Genomic DNA, 14,399 nt, shown 5'->3' with positions numbered 1-14,399 from the left:
TGGTAAAAATTTCATATTTTTCTGCCAGAGGTGTTCGGGAATGGATACGGTCACCTCGGAGGAGGTCACGGAAGATATTGAAAAGTTTCTCAGACCAACTCCAAATCTAATGGATGTTGATGTTCAAGTGCATTCCAAAATATCTTGCAACAAATTGAAATGTATTCTCAGCGTCAACGTACCACAAGTGAAATGTTGGGAAGCAGAATATAGATTGATTGTGGACGCTAATGCATTGGCCGTTGATGTGGATAATGAGATATGTAAGTCTTTCGGAAGGAATTGGGCAATGATTTGGATCAGGTTCAGAACAATGAAAAGCTGCAGGCTAGACTAACACAGACCACTATTATGATTGTTTCAGTGACAGCCTCCACCACTCAGGGGTAAGAAAAAATGATTAAATAAATATATCTGAAAGTGGGAGCTAAAGTTTTCTTTTTTTTTTGTAGTACCCTTTTAACTCCCTCGGAAAAAGTCCAAATCGATGGCCGCAAAGGCGGTATTGGCTGCCCGAGTTGATGCCTGCCACGAAAGTGTTCATGGGGAGATTGGTTTGAAGTTCAAGGAGGATATTTAGAAGAAGTTGGATAAGTTACAAGAACCACCTTCCGAAACCCATTGAGGGTAGTAAAACGAAACGTGGCGGTAAGCGGGTGAGGAAAATGAAGGAACGTTATGCCCTGTCAGACCCAGACAAATTGGCGGAAAAATCTAAATTTTTTTTCCAAATTGTAAATTTTTTCTAAGTAGCCGGCCTTTGGCCGGTGATTTATGACTTTCTCCTATGGACAGACGCAAATCTCGGACACGGAAACAAAATTTTCTTTTAAATTGTAAGTTTTTTCCACGTAAACAATGCAATTTTCGGAATTTCAGAGTCCCGTATCTCGGGAAGTATGGACTTCCCCCCGAAAAACTTTATATTTTTGTAATAAGGACGAGAAGATATGTATACCCATGGTAAAAATTTCAGATTTTTCTGCCAGGTGTTCGTAAAATCAATTTATGCCGAACATACATATATACGTTGCTACAACAACAACGACCGACCTGGTAGGTTAATATTAGATATGTAATCTTTTACCACGTTCAAACTGAATACGAAATAAGAAAAGACAAATGATATTTGTGTGCGCTTTTTATTTTGATAGTTGGAAATCTGCTTCTACCCTGAAGAAGGATGTAACCTCCCTCAACCCAAGATGAGCAGTATCAGTTTATTTCGCCGTCTTAAATCTGAAGAAATCCGCAAGGTACTAGGTGACTTAAAGTCTTCCGTCGTCTCAATCCATTGTCCAATCTTTGTCATTTCATCAAGTTGAATCCTTATGTCGAGGTTCTCCGACGCTTTGGCTGCAGAAAAGTGTACCATTGCCAAGGCTGTAGTTAAGGCCAAGAAGTGGGAAAAATTAAATATAAGACATTACAGATTTCATCTTCTAGACCGCTATTATAATTATTATTAAAACGTAACAAAACAACTTTGTAATATTGTTTTTTATTAGAAGCTTTTCTGTATCTGCAAAAATCAATAAAAGGAGCAATAGACGTAAGTGTGCTTAAAACTGATCCCTATATTTAAATAAATATAATTTATTGCGTTTGTGGGGTAGGTATCGCGTGGACCTAATTTTTGTTGTATAGCAACCCATTCCTATTGGTTGACTTCGATGCTATAATGTGATGTACCCATAACTAAATTATTCCAAGATGACTTATTTGAAAACTTAATTTAGGTAAAGGTAAATTCGCCACTGTGGATTTTCCTGTTGTTTGAGGTCTCTGCTGATATTTCCTCGGTCTTTATGTGTATGCAATCTTCTTGAATTTGTGATAGATTTCTTGAAGATATTGGACCATGATTTGGTAGCCATGTAGAGTTCTTAATCATGCTGATATTAGTGCCAAACATTTCTCATTTCCAGAGAATCTTTTGCTTTCCATAGAAGATGTTTGCGGTATGGAGGATTTAGATATGACAAGAAACTTAATTTACCACCGGAAGCAGAAGATGATTAAGTTTCATGGAATAACGCCAAAGGTTTTGACTTAGGCTTTTACGATTTTGGGTTATGGGTCATGCGTAGTTGACCTGTCACAGTCTTGTCTAGTTTCTTAGCAAGTGAACCCTTAGAGGCCTTGGGTGGTGACTGGGTGAAAAAATCAATGAAATTATCCTGGCTTTTGGATGCCGCATCTGCCATGCTGTTGTATATCATCGACTATTTGAGTAACAATTCAACATCTGTAATTTTCTTTGTTGGGGTGGAGCAAGCATGAATTTTGCTATTGTTTCATTTTTACCTTCCTCAAATCTAATGGGCTGTGGAGGAGCCGTTAACATTTTCGAAATTGTTTCAGTTTTATCTTCTTGAAATTTAATTGGTTGCGGTGGTGCCATCGGCATTTTAGAAATGGTTTCGGTTTTATCTTCCTGGAATTTAACTGGATGCTGTGAAGCCAGTAACATTTTAGACATTGTTTCAGTTTTGTCATCTTCAAAACGAATTGGTTTCACGGCATAACCAGCTTCAGTGTCTTCCCGTTCCTCCAAACGAGAAAAATCTCCAACATTCTGATTTTTCCTATTTCTATTCATGCTCTTCGAATATGGAAAAGTTTAATGGACCCATACCGCTACCTGTTTTAGCCGCCGATGGTTCGTGTCTTGCAACAATCCATGTGTGGTCAAAGTTGCCGCTAATATTTTTTGTTGGCCTGATTGCGTTCTTTTTTCTGTGGCGCAGTCTTCAAAAATGGAGAATTCCAATCCACCACGAGCACTACCGCCAGCGACTTCAGATTTATTGGCTTTCAATTTTTTCACGGTATCCGAAGATCTGGATTCCTGAGGTGAGGGATGAGTTGGTGTTATTAAATCTTCTATTGTACGTTTTTTGAGAGTGTCAAGTGTAGGTTAATGATGTTGAGCGTTGGTCGTCGCAACTTGTGCATGTGATTCTTGATCCTATTCCGGGGAACTAATCGTTGATTTTGTTGTTGCACCTGTGGTATGGATGCATTGTGCGGTTTCATGCTCTGATGTTTCCAAAATTGTTGACAACTTTTTACGTTGAGGCGAGAACAAAGTGCAGGGGCTGGTGAGTTTTCATCATTAATATCCACAGCAGTTGTATCCGGAGTATTGGGAGATTTCGAAGAGGAGACTCTCCATTTGGAACTGGCGGCACCAAAAATTCGTTGAGGTTTTGGTTTCATTTTGGGTCTTTACACTTTGAGCCTTAAGAAATATATTGAACGTTTGTGTGGAGCAGGTCTCATCAGCATCAAAAAAATCACCACTGCCACATACCATATCGGGAGATTTGCGGGCTTTGCAAATCCCAATTTATTTTCCGTTTAAATTAATCATTTGAAATAATAAAATTGGTTTAGAATTTGAAATGTAAATAAACCTGACATATGTATGTATATTTTAACATATACATACAAAGTTTGTCAAAATCATTTTGTCAATGAAGGGACGGCAAAGCGAATACAACTCTGTGAGCTCTGAGCGTGAGGTTACCTTGTATCATTGTATCATGCCAAAATTATAAGCATTTTAATTTTACCGACACTTGTCGGTAACTCACAGAATTAGTTAGTGAATCGCACTACTGTTCACGTTGGCATCACATGCCAAGTATGCATGCACAGCACCTCTAGTGTGTGATGACACTATTGAAAAAATAGATTTGAGAACTCGTATTGAAGCTGAACTTGAATGTATATCCAAACAAAACAAGATGCTATTCAACCATTTTCATTATAGCAACATCAATCCCAGTCGCGTCAACCATATTTATCCTACCAATGTAGAAAAAAAAGAAAATACGGACATTTTCCAGACTACGTATGGGCCACACAATTGCCACACATCAACACCTTCTCAACAAAAATACTGACAACAAATGCCAAAAATGCGGCAATAGCAACACCTTAGAACATATGCTACAATCATGCAACGCTTTCGCAAATTTACACCACACGTACCTCAATAATACTGGATTAGCAATGCTTAAGTCACCGACTTCTTTCAACATTAATGCTGTATATAACTTCATAACACATTCTAACTCCATTATATAACAAAATTAGTCTTTAATTTGTAACAAGTATCTTAAAAATGCTAGCTGATGGCCTTTGTAGCCAAAGCTACCCTCTTATTAACTTTGTATTTACTACTAGTTAATGTAATATATAAATAAATAATAAAATAGAATCCCAGCAAACAATTTTGGAAGTTGTGCATGTGGAGTTATGATTTCAAAACATCCTTCGACGCAGTCCACACGGAGTTATGAAAAATGCACTCCGTTCGATACAATTTATAAGCAGTTGGTTGATCCCTATCCGCAGCTGGCGAAATCATTTATTCTAAAAATAAGAGACAGTGTATACATTTCTAAGAATTTGTTAAAAAATAAAGAAATAAAAACTTAAGCCCCCGGCACATACGGCGTTAAAAACAACAACCATATGAAAAATGTGTAAGTGATGCCAAGTTTGTTCTTGAAGTTTTCATGTGGTTGTTGTAACGCAATGCTCAACGCTGTTTATATAATAAATTTGTGTTTATAAAATAAAGTTCTTTGAGTACTTGTTTTACACAAATAACAAATGCATTTAATTTATTTTGGGATATTTCGCAGTGGCTTGCATTTTATTGCATCTTTAGACTGATTAAAAATGCAATCCGAAGAATGAATATAAATTCAATCCAAAGCACTGCATCTTAAGCTGTGATTTGGATCGAAAATGGAGTGAATCCTAGCTGTGTGCTGCGGATGCAAAATGGAGTGCATCCTAGCTGTGCGCTCTCTTGTAAAATTCATAAGTGAATTCGTAGGAAAAGATTTACTCCAATGGCAATTGTACTGTACACTTGTACTGATTAAACTGCATCCACGGATGCAAACTTTTTGCTGGGATTCTGGGATATTTCGCAATGGCTTGCATTTTTATTGCATCTTTAGACTGACTAAAAATGCAATCCGAAGAGTGACTTTAAATTCAATCCAAAACACTTCACCAAAGTCTCTGATTTGGATCGAAAATGGAGTGATTCATAAGTGAATTCATAGAAAAAGATGTACTCCAACGGCACTTTTACTGTGCACTTGTAGTGATTCAACTGCATACGCGGATTGGAATAAATAATATAATGCATCCGTTATAAAATGAAGTTATTTGAACATTTCAATCGGAGTGATTTTGAAGATTAATAATTTTTCGACTAATACAAATTTTTGTTATGATTGTTTATGTTCCTTATTTCTAATATTGCTTAGCTGATTACTAAACAGATCTTCATATTTTCTTTAATTACATCATGTTAATGAATTTTAAGACTATCAAATTAAATTTATTGTTAGATTTAAGCTTTTGGAGTAGTGTATGTTTTGTAGCTTTTGGAACCGCTCTTGGCCCTATGGGCTAGGTTCCCATTTATGAAAATAAATTGAATTGAATTGAAAACAACAGTGTTATAATCAATTTTTACTCAAATTGCTTTCTTTTCCCGATTACTTTTGACAAATTCTGCAAGGTTAACCATATAATGCAATAAATAATGTATTCTCAATGTAATGCATTCTCCATTTTCCCACTGGGATATTCCTCGCCCTCCTCTCAACAAACTGAGAATTACCGCAAGGAAAATTGCCTAATGTAAATATGGACTGTGTCTCCGTTATCATTTGTCTGTGAATGATTTTTTACAAACATATGATTTTTCAAAACAAACTGTGTGGACAAAAAGAAAGAGGAAAGAGGAGAAAAAAACAAGTACGAAGAATAATAAAAATATTTTTTGATTAATTGCAGGCAAACAGGCGATATGCGTTGTAGATAATGTCAACATTTCCTTCTTCAATTCAATTGACTTTATTGTGATAAACACAAATAATGAACGCACCTATCTGAGACCTAAACACAAATACACCAACAACAAATATCATAAAAACAACAATAGCCGATAACTTGTTAATACATAAAAATTTTGGTTAATTTGTTTAATATCGTCGTATCTGCCGCGAGCGAATATAACACAACAGTTACTAAATTTTGTCGTTGCGGGGCGAAGCGGGTGCTGATCAAAGTTCTAGGTGATATAAAAAAAAGTGAAGAAAAACCCAAACCATATTGGTGGAATATATTTTGTTTAAACTAAGAAAAAATAAGGATGTGTGACAAAGTGAAATATGTTGGTGCCATAGATGAGGGCACCTCGTCGGCTCGTTTTATTATTTTCAAAGCTGGCACAGATGAAGTTGTGTGTTTTCACCAAATAGAAGTTCCCTCCACCTATCCTCAAGAAGGTTGGGTAGAACAAGATCCTGTGCTTATCTATGACATAGTTAAGACCTGCATTGATGAGGCTTGTGTGAAATTGGAAAAACTAGGCGGTAACGTTAAGGTAAGTTTTGTCGGAAATATTAAAACAAATATTTACTATAATTTTTATGGCAAAATTGTAGCTAGTTATCGTTTTTATTGTCGTCTATAAATTCCAACACTACAACTTTAATGATTTCATAACACTTCGATATTTGCGTGCCTCTTCGATACGTTCCTCCATTGTACGCGGAGTTTTATTTTCAACTTGATCCTCTAGTTTTACATAGATTTGATCGTTGTGTCTAAAATCTCCTGGTCGTCGTGGCATAACATGGAAGTGAACATGTGGAACAGTCTGGCCGGCATCTGCACCATCTTGTACTGTAACTGTGGCTGCAGTGGTATGATAAATTGATTCCAACATTCTTTGTACACGGCATACGGTGTTGAAAAGATCACTCATTTCGGCCGAGTTAAGGGCATTTAGACGGGGTACACAACGTTTGGTTGAGACCAAAACATGACCCTCCACCACACAACAAAGATTGGTAAAAGCAAAACAATAGGGTGTCTCAAAGAAAATGGTATCCTTGTTTATAACATTTTTGGCAAATGTGCGATCTTCTTGAGGCTCCGTGGTGCCATTTCCGTAAGCTGTTAAACTGTAGACATCATCGCGCCTGTGATTGAAACAAGGCATTGAGGCCCTAATGGGTTCGATGGTGGATAAATCGATTTCCACAATGCCCACCTTTAAGTCATCTTTATCACCCAAATCTGCCAAGATTTTGCCCCAAGGATTAACAGCCATGGCATGACCCCAGCTACGGCGTTTTTCATTGTGATAGCCAATTTGAGCTGGAGCCAACACGAAGCATTGGTTTTCAATGGCTCGGGCCCTTAGTAATATCTCCCAATGGGCCTTTCCGGTGGGATAGGAAAAGGCTGAGGGATATGTTAAAATCTCTGCACCTTGTTTACGCAAAATCAAACTGCTTTCCGCAAAACGCATATCATAGCAAATTTGTAGACCAATTTTTCCAATTGGTGTATCCACAGGTGGTATTAGCCGTGGTCCTGCCTTTACCACTTTAGACTCTCTAAAAGAATATTCTGGGGTTTCAACATCAAACAAATGTAGTTTGCGATAAATATTCACCAATTCCCCCTTATTGTTGACCACAACATGGGCATTGTATATCTTGTCCGTTTTCCTTTCATATTCATCCAACACAGACTCGTGCATGCCACCCAGCGACAACCAGACATTATATTCTTTGGCTAAACTTTGGTATTTTGTTAATGTGGGACCGGTGAGGGGTTCGGCAAGTTCTAATGTTTGATCTCTGTTCTCTCCCACAAAATCACAACATTCCGGTAGGAATACGAAGGAGGCACACTGTTTCTTAGCTTCTTCCAGTAGTTTTTCCACTTGTCGTATATTCTCGCCTTTGTCACTAGTGCTGCGCATTTGAGTTATGGCAACAATGGACTTTGTTGCTGGAGTGGTGGTTGGGGGTGGAGGCTTTGCAGCAGAAGACATTTTCCGTAATCTAAAAATGTTTGTTGTTAAATACTTGTAGTTATGGCTAACTTTAGCTAACGATTCGATTGAATAACGTTGAATTAACATTGATGAGAATTTATTAGCGCAGTTAACGACGACCCGACCACCTTTCTCTCCCGTTTTTCGTTTTGTTGCAACCAGCTTTTTTGTTCTATATTTGTTGTTTTGCCGTATATTTTCCAGTTGTTTTTTGTTATCAATTAATCATATGACAGGGTTGCCGTGTTTTGGGGATGTTGTTGAAAGTGTCAAGTATTTAAACAAGGCGACTTATAATAAGGTTAGGTATAGGAGTGTTTTTTTCATAAGGCTAATAGTATGTTTACACATAACAAACCCACTGGGTTATAAGTGCCAAACCCATTGAGTATATGCCAAATGAATTCTCATAAAGAAGGTTAACCCGCAAAAAAACTATTGCAAGGAAACGCTTCTCCTTGTAAGAACACTTGTTTTTAAAACACCTTTCAAATTTCAGCCGAATCCCCCCTGAATTCCGCTTGCTAAACATCAACAGGTTCCCGTAAACAAATTTGTTGCAGTAATGCACCGCTCTAGTCCCTCCTTTCCGCAAGAGACTCCAGCAGCTTGAAACCACTGGATTATTTTGTCTTTTCTGGAACCTGATTGGAATCCGTTCGATTGAAAGGAAACTCTTCCCAACCTCAAGAATCGAAATTTCAGCCAAATCTCACCGATTCCGGCTGCGAAACATGTAGTCCTGTCAACAAATTTGTTGCAGTAGTGCTCAGAGATCGGACCGATCCAGACATACATATGGGCAGAAACTATTCTTTGGAAACGTCTCCAAATTTCAGCCGAATATCCCGGAAATCCCGTTACGCTTGCGAAAAATCGCGTGGTTGCTGTCAACAAATTTATTGCAGTAATTTATCGCTCTCCTGCTTGTCCTTTTCCCTGCCTTTACTACTGTCTGTGGCTGCAGATGTGGTCCATCAATTTTTGTTCTGCCATATCAAAAATAGCATCCGTCAAAAACAATCCCTGATTAATTTATTTCCCATTACAGGATATTGTGGCCGTAGGTGTTACCAATCAAAGAGAATCGGTTATTGTATGGAATCGTCACACTGGGGAACCTCTACACAATGCCATTATTTGGTTGGATAATCGTACTACCACAACTGTGGATGATTTGATTGATTCCATTCCCAACAACTCCAAAAATATTAACTATTTGAAGCCACTGTGTGGTCTACCCTTGTCACCATATTTCTCAGCTCTGAAATTACGCTGGTTGCGGGACAATGTGCCAGCCGTTAAGAAGGCTATGGATCACGGGGATGTTATGTTTGGGACAATTGGTTGGTAGACATTTTCGAAAACTGCATAAGGCAGTTAATTTTTCGATTATTTTTTTTTTCAGATTCCTGGTTAATTTACAACTTAACCGGTGGTGCCAAAAATGGTGGTCTTCACATCACCGATGTTACAAATGCCTCGCGTACCATGTTAATGAACATTGAAACCCTACAATGGGATCCCCATTTGCTGAAATTCTTTGGCCTTCCAAAAACGATTTTACCCAAAATTGTATCAAGTTCTGAAGTTTATGGTTTGGTGAAAGATACCGAGATTAAGGGCATACCCATTACGGCATGTTTAGGCGATCAACAGGCTGCTCTTGTTGGGCAACAGTGTCTACATAGAGGTCAGGCAAAGGCTACATTTGGCACAGGTTGTTTCTTACTTTACAATACTGGTACAGCCATTGTTACCTCATCCCATGGCTTGTTGACAACTGTGGGTTATCAATTTGGCAAAGATTCGAATCCAATTTATGCTTTGGAAGGAAGTGTTGCTGTTGCGGGTGTGGCTCTTACCTGGTTGAGAGATAATTTGGGATTATTAGAGTCCTTGGGACAAGTAGAGGCTATGGCACGCTTGGTCGACAACTCTTTAGATGTGTACTTTGTGCCGGCATTTAGTGGTCTGTATGCACCTTATTGGAATCAAGAGGCTAGAGGGTAAGTGTTGCAAATTGTTTTGAAAAATTCCCTTTAAAATATTTACTTTTCTTTCCTCTCAAGTGTCATATGCGGTTTAAGTGAAGAAACCACCAGCGAACACATTGTCCGAGCCACCTTAGAATCCATTTGTTTCCAAGTCCGTGATATTTTAGATTCCATGAAAAAAGATTGTGGCATTCCCTTGGCCAAGCTAATGGTTGATGGTGGCATGACTGTGAATTCGCTTTTCCTGCAACTACAATCCGATTTGGTTGGCATAAATGTTATACGCTCAAAAATTGCCGAAACCACAGCTTTGGGAGTGGCTTTAGCAGCATATCGCGCCATTGAACCTTCGTTTAACATTGAGGAGGACTTGTCAGCCGTTGAAGAACGAGTCCAATATAAACCGAAAGTAGGGGAAAATGAACGTGATATGCGTTATCATAAATGGAAAATGGCTGTTGAACGTTCCATTGGTTGGGATACATCGGCTGCTGCTACTGGCAATCGTGATTTATTTGACTAATGATGTTGTTATTTACATTCTAAATAGAAAAGACGGGTATAAAAGTTGACAAAATGTATCCCCGTGGACACAATATTGCAATATTGGGTTAAAGTAAAATAAAGTTAAACTTAAATTGGAGATTTCTTGAAAAGAATACACTACAGAGACTACTATCAATTCTTAATTTTAATACAAGTTGCCGGAAAAAGTTATTTCTCTGTTATGGTAAGTAGTTTTATAACATATTATATGCATGTATTGGTATGTACAATCGAACTTTTCTATAACGTATCACTTGGGGAGCGACAAATTACTGCGTTATAGAAAAAATTCGCCAGTCGTACGTGGAATTCAGGAATACTAAATTCAAGCCCCGTAGAGTGAAACAGGGAATTCCCTAATGTGGGGTGATATCTCCGGAACTGTTTAACCTTCCTCTACTTCTCATGTAACGTATGCGGTTAATTGTACGATCCTGGCGTCAGGTACCCCCCTGGTGACTAAAAGACTGAACTTACCAACTTTTTCGACGCGAAGAATATGCAGATATCCGCCACTAAATCTACGGCCATTCTGTTAACCACATAGACGGCAGAGTTGAGAACAAAGTTTTGAATGTCATGGTCGATGGTAGCAGAATTCCGACCACAAACTACCCCACAATTCTATCTAGGGGTCAAATATGACAGGCTGAAATGTAGGAACAATGTCCTCAAGTCCCTAGCCGGCAGCACTTGGTGTGCAGATAAAGAAACCTTGTTGACCACATATAATGCGATAAGTGCAACGCGATAGAAAGGATTCAAACATGTAAGAATGCCGCCTACAGAACTGGAACAGAGTGTCTCCTTAGGTCTTCAGTGGACCATATACATGAGGTGGCAAAGATTTTTCCAGTGCAGCAACAAATTGACATGCTTTTGTTGTGTTACTTGCTCGGGTGTTACCGTGAGAGACATCCCAATCACCATATGATGGATAGGTCAAGCCCACTCAGGCAGGTCAATATGGATCTTCATGATTTAGATGGAGAGGTCTAGCGTTACAAGATAGAACCCCTTGATCAACTAGCATATTAAGCTGTTTTCAATATCGTTCATACGGATGCAGTCGCAGATGCTATAAACAACTAGGGTCTGAATACGAACCTCCGTCTTCCAATATATCGCAGCCTCAGCTGTCACGACAAACCAGTGTAGTTTAGGCTCAACTACTCTCGGGATGGTGTAGCCGTATAAATTCCTACAGGACAAGGATCGATGACACCATGCAACACACTGCACCTTTACAACTACACTGCCAAACCTACTCAACTAACTCCAGTGGATCTGTGGTTACATCCCATCAAAGCAGCCACATTCGTTCATCTTCGTAATCTGGCTCTGGGTCAATCTCCAACCCAGACAAACATATAATAAAAAAACAGTTACAACAACAAGCAGCTGGGCTTACGGGGTCATTTTGTTCCATCTCCATCCATCGCGAATGTAGCATTTCTACCTGAGGATTTCATTGTAACCATATAAGATCGTTCTTTTACAGAATTTTGTCATCCAATAAGTGTTATCGAAACAGATAAGAACAACGAAAAGAACAGATAACTTCAATTTTAAAAAATCAAGAAAATGGAAAGTCATCAAATATATATCAATATTGCTAATAGAACCTCTCGTCCCCACTACGATGAAGATCACAGAAGAGTTCTAATCATCAAAGCATTGCTTGGCAAAACAGCCTACATAAACGAACAGCTGTTCCTTGGAACAAGATCACCCGATATCAATATTGTTGAGGAGTGGTTTCCGAATTCTCCAGTGGTATTCTTGAATTCAACAACAATTAAACGGAGGCAATTTTTTGAAAGCATGGAGGAAAGGCACAGGTAGTGCGTCATGACTTTTGACGCACTAACAGTCAGCGACGAAGTAGTACAGATGCAGTACTGCTTCCTACTAACCGGCATATGCAAAAATTGGAACATTTTTATTGGCACAGAGGGCCATGAAAATTAAACGGGACATACTGTCGCAGATATGGTATTAAGGATGGATGCTGCAGCTGAAAGCATCGGCGCTAATATAATGTACAACGTCTGTGATTCACATGGCCCACATCGGAGTTTGTTGCCACACTACGAGGAAGGTGATATTTATCGCCGAGATAAACTTTGGGCCTACGATGTGTACCACTTTATTGTAAATATTGCGATCGTATTCAAAAATGGAAACTTAAAGTATCTAGGAACAGTGCTTGATTTCATTTTTGTTGAGATCTACTATCCGTACTGGGTCCGCCTCAATTCGTGTTGGTTCCGAAATCTATCGATATCCAAAGGAATCGAATAAAAAGTTCTTCAACAAGACATGGCAACCCGTAAGTCATTCACACAAAAATGATGTCTTATCTACATACCAACACACATACAAACAATTAATGAATGAGGGGAATGGAGGACAAGTGAAAATTGTTTAGAATAAGAACAGAAGAACCAGTGAAATTTTTATTTTTGTTTGTTTACAACATGAATCCTTGTTGTAGAAGTTATTCCAAAAGTTTTCTTTCGTTTCTGACAAAAATAAATACAATAAGAAATTTTTCATGTAGTAATACAACAAGAACAAATAATGGTAAGTTATATAATGCACAAGTAGCAGGGAACAGATAAAACTTATTTGAAAATCTCTTCATAGCACCTGAAAACAATGAGAATACAATTATTGTGGACAAGGATGAGTCAATTACCTTGATAGGTATAAATCGTCCAAAACAACGTAATGCCATAAATGCTGAAACTGCTGAAAGTTTATCCAATGCCGTGGCGGCATTCGAGGCTGATGACACATCACCCATTGCTGTTCTCTATGGAGTGGGTGGCACGTTCTGTGCGGGTTATGATATACAAGAACTGGAAACTCAATGTGAAAAGGGTAGCTTAGATTTTCTGTTACGTCATGAAGGTTCAGTGGGTCCGACACGACGTCATCCCAAGAAACCAATTATTTGTGGTATAAATGGTTTTTGTGTGGCGAGTGGTTTGGAATTGGCTTTAATGTGTGATTTACGAGTAATGGAGGATACAGCCATTTTGGGATTTTTTAATCGTCGTTTTGGTGTGCCAGTCAGTGATGGTGGTACAGCACGTTTGGCGGCAATTGTTGGCTATGCAAGAGCTTTGGAACTATTGACAAGTGGTCGTCGTATTGACGGTAAAGAGGCTTTGAATATTGGTTTAGCTAATCGTTTAGTTGCCACCGGTACGGCCTTGGGACAAGCAGTTAATTTGGCCTTTTCCATAGTAAAATTTCCACCTGCCTCATTAATGCGCGACAGAAGTTGTTTGTATACGAATGCCTATACTCGACATGGTTTTCGTGCTGCCATGCAAACGGAAATAATGAATACTTCGAAGGAGGTGCTGACGGAACTGAAAGAGGGTGTGCAGAGGTTTAAGAAGGGTATGTATTGCTGTTGTATATATTGTAGTTGTGTAACTATTCCTTTCTTGTATCTCTTGTCTAATTTAGTTGACCCACTACAACCCAAGGTTGATGGTTGGCATGTTAAAGAAAAACCCATACCAGAATGGGAAAGGATAGAAATTGCCCATGAAAAAGATGCTAAGAAGAAAGTTTAAATAAAGAAAGTTGTTATTAGAGACTTGACGTATACTTAGAATGTAATTACTCATGATAAATTAATAATATTTGAAGAACTGTGCATGTGATATTTAATATCAACCCGGAACGAGAAATAAATTAAGAAAAAAATATTTTTAGAAAGATAGAAAAGTAAAATTGATGCTAACTTTAAAAAAATGGTGTTACCTCTATAATAAATAACATATATAAGTAAATCTTTCGATAATCTATTAGAAGAACATGTGGTCATCTGCAAGAAGACATTTTGGTCCTTTTTAGAAAGACTTTTTGGTCCTCCATAAGATTACCATGCGTTCTTCTATAAGAAGACACTCCAAAGCACTGCATTTTAACTAACCCTTTGGCAC

The 14,399-nt window shown here is 38.3% G+C and overlaps 3 protein-coding genes across 3 annotated transcripts; 2 read left to right on the top strand and 1 right to left on the bottom strand.

The window, feature by feature from the left end:
- The first annotated feature begins 5,706 nt into the window (after positions 1-5,706).
- Gk1 (Glycerol kinase 1) lies at positions 5,707-10,564 on the top strand. Its single transcript, XM_073962075.1, has 4 exons — positions 5,707-6,424; positions 8,943-9,237; positions 9,300-9,900; positions 9,964-10,564. Exons 1-4 carry the CDS (start codon positions 6,191-6,193, stop codon positions 10,409-10,411), a joined length of 1,578 nt encoding a protein of 525 aa, XP_073818176.1. The 5' UTR covers positions 5,707-6,190; the 3' UTR covers positions 10,412-10,564.
- Positions 6,466-8,944, bottom strand: NitFhit (ntrilase and fragile histidine triad fusion protein NitFhit). The gene has a single exon (XM_073962076.1). The coding sequence runs from the start codon at positions 7,976-7,978 to the stop codon at positions 6,524-6,526; it is 1,455 nt and encodes a 484-aa protein (XP_073818177.1). The 5' UTR covers positions 7,979-8,944; the 3' UTR covers positions 6,466-6,523.
- A 2,237-nt stretch (positions 10,565-12,801) lies between the features above and the next one.
- Positions 12,802-14,187, top strand: LOC141391413 (probable enoyl-CoA hydratase). The gene is made up of 3 exons (XM_073964311.1): positions 12,802-13,020; positions 13,084-13,848; positions 13,918-14,187. The coding sequence occupies exons 1-3, from the start codon at positions 12,915-12,917 to the stop codon at positions 14,025-14,027; spliced, it is 981 nt and encodes a 326-aa protein (XP_073820412.1). The 5' UTR covers positions 12,802-12,914; the 3' UTR covers positions 14,028-14,187.
- Positions 14,188-14,399: the final 212 nt, after the last annotated feature.

The sequence above is a fragment of the Musca autumnalis genome, unplaced genomic scaffold (assembly GCF_047663935.1).
Source record: "Musca autumnalis isolate F117 unplaced genomic scaffold, ASM4766393v1 scaffold_1, whole genome shotgun sequence".
NCBI classification, from domain to species: Eukaryota; Metazoa; Arthropoda; class Insecta; order Diptera; family Muscidae; genus Musca; species Musca autumnalis.
Note: the sequence above shows the minus strand (reverse complement) of the source record. Positions and strands in the feature narration are given on the sequence as shown.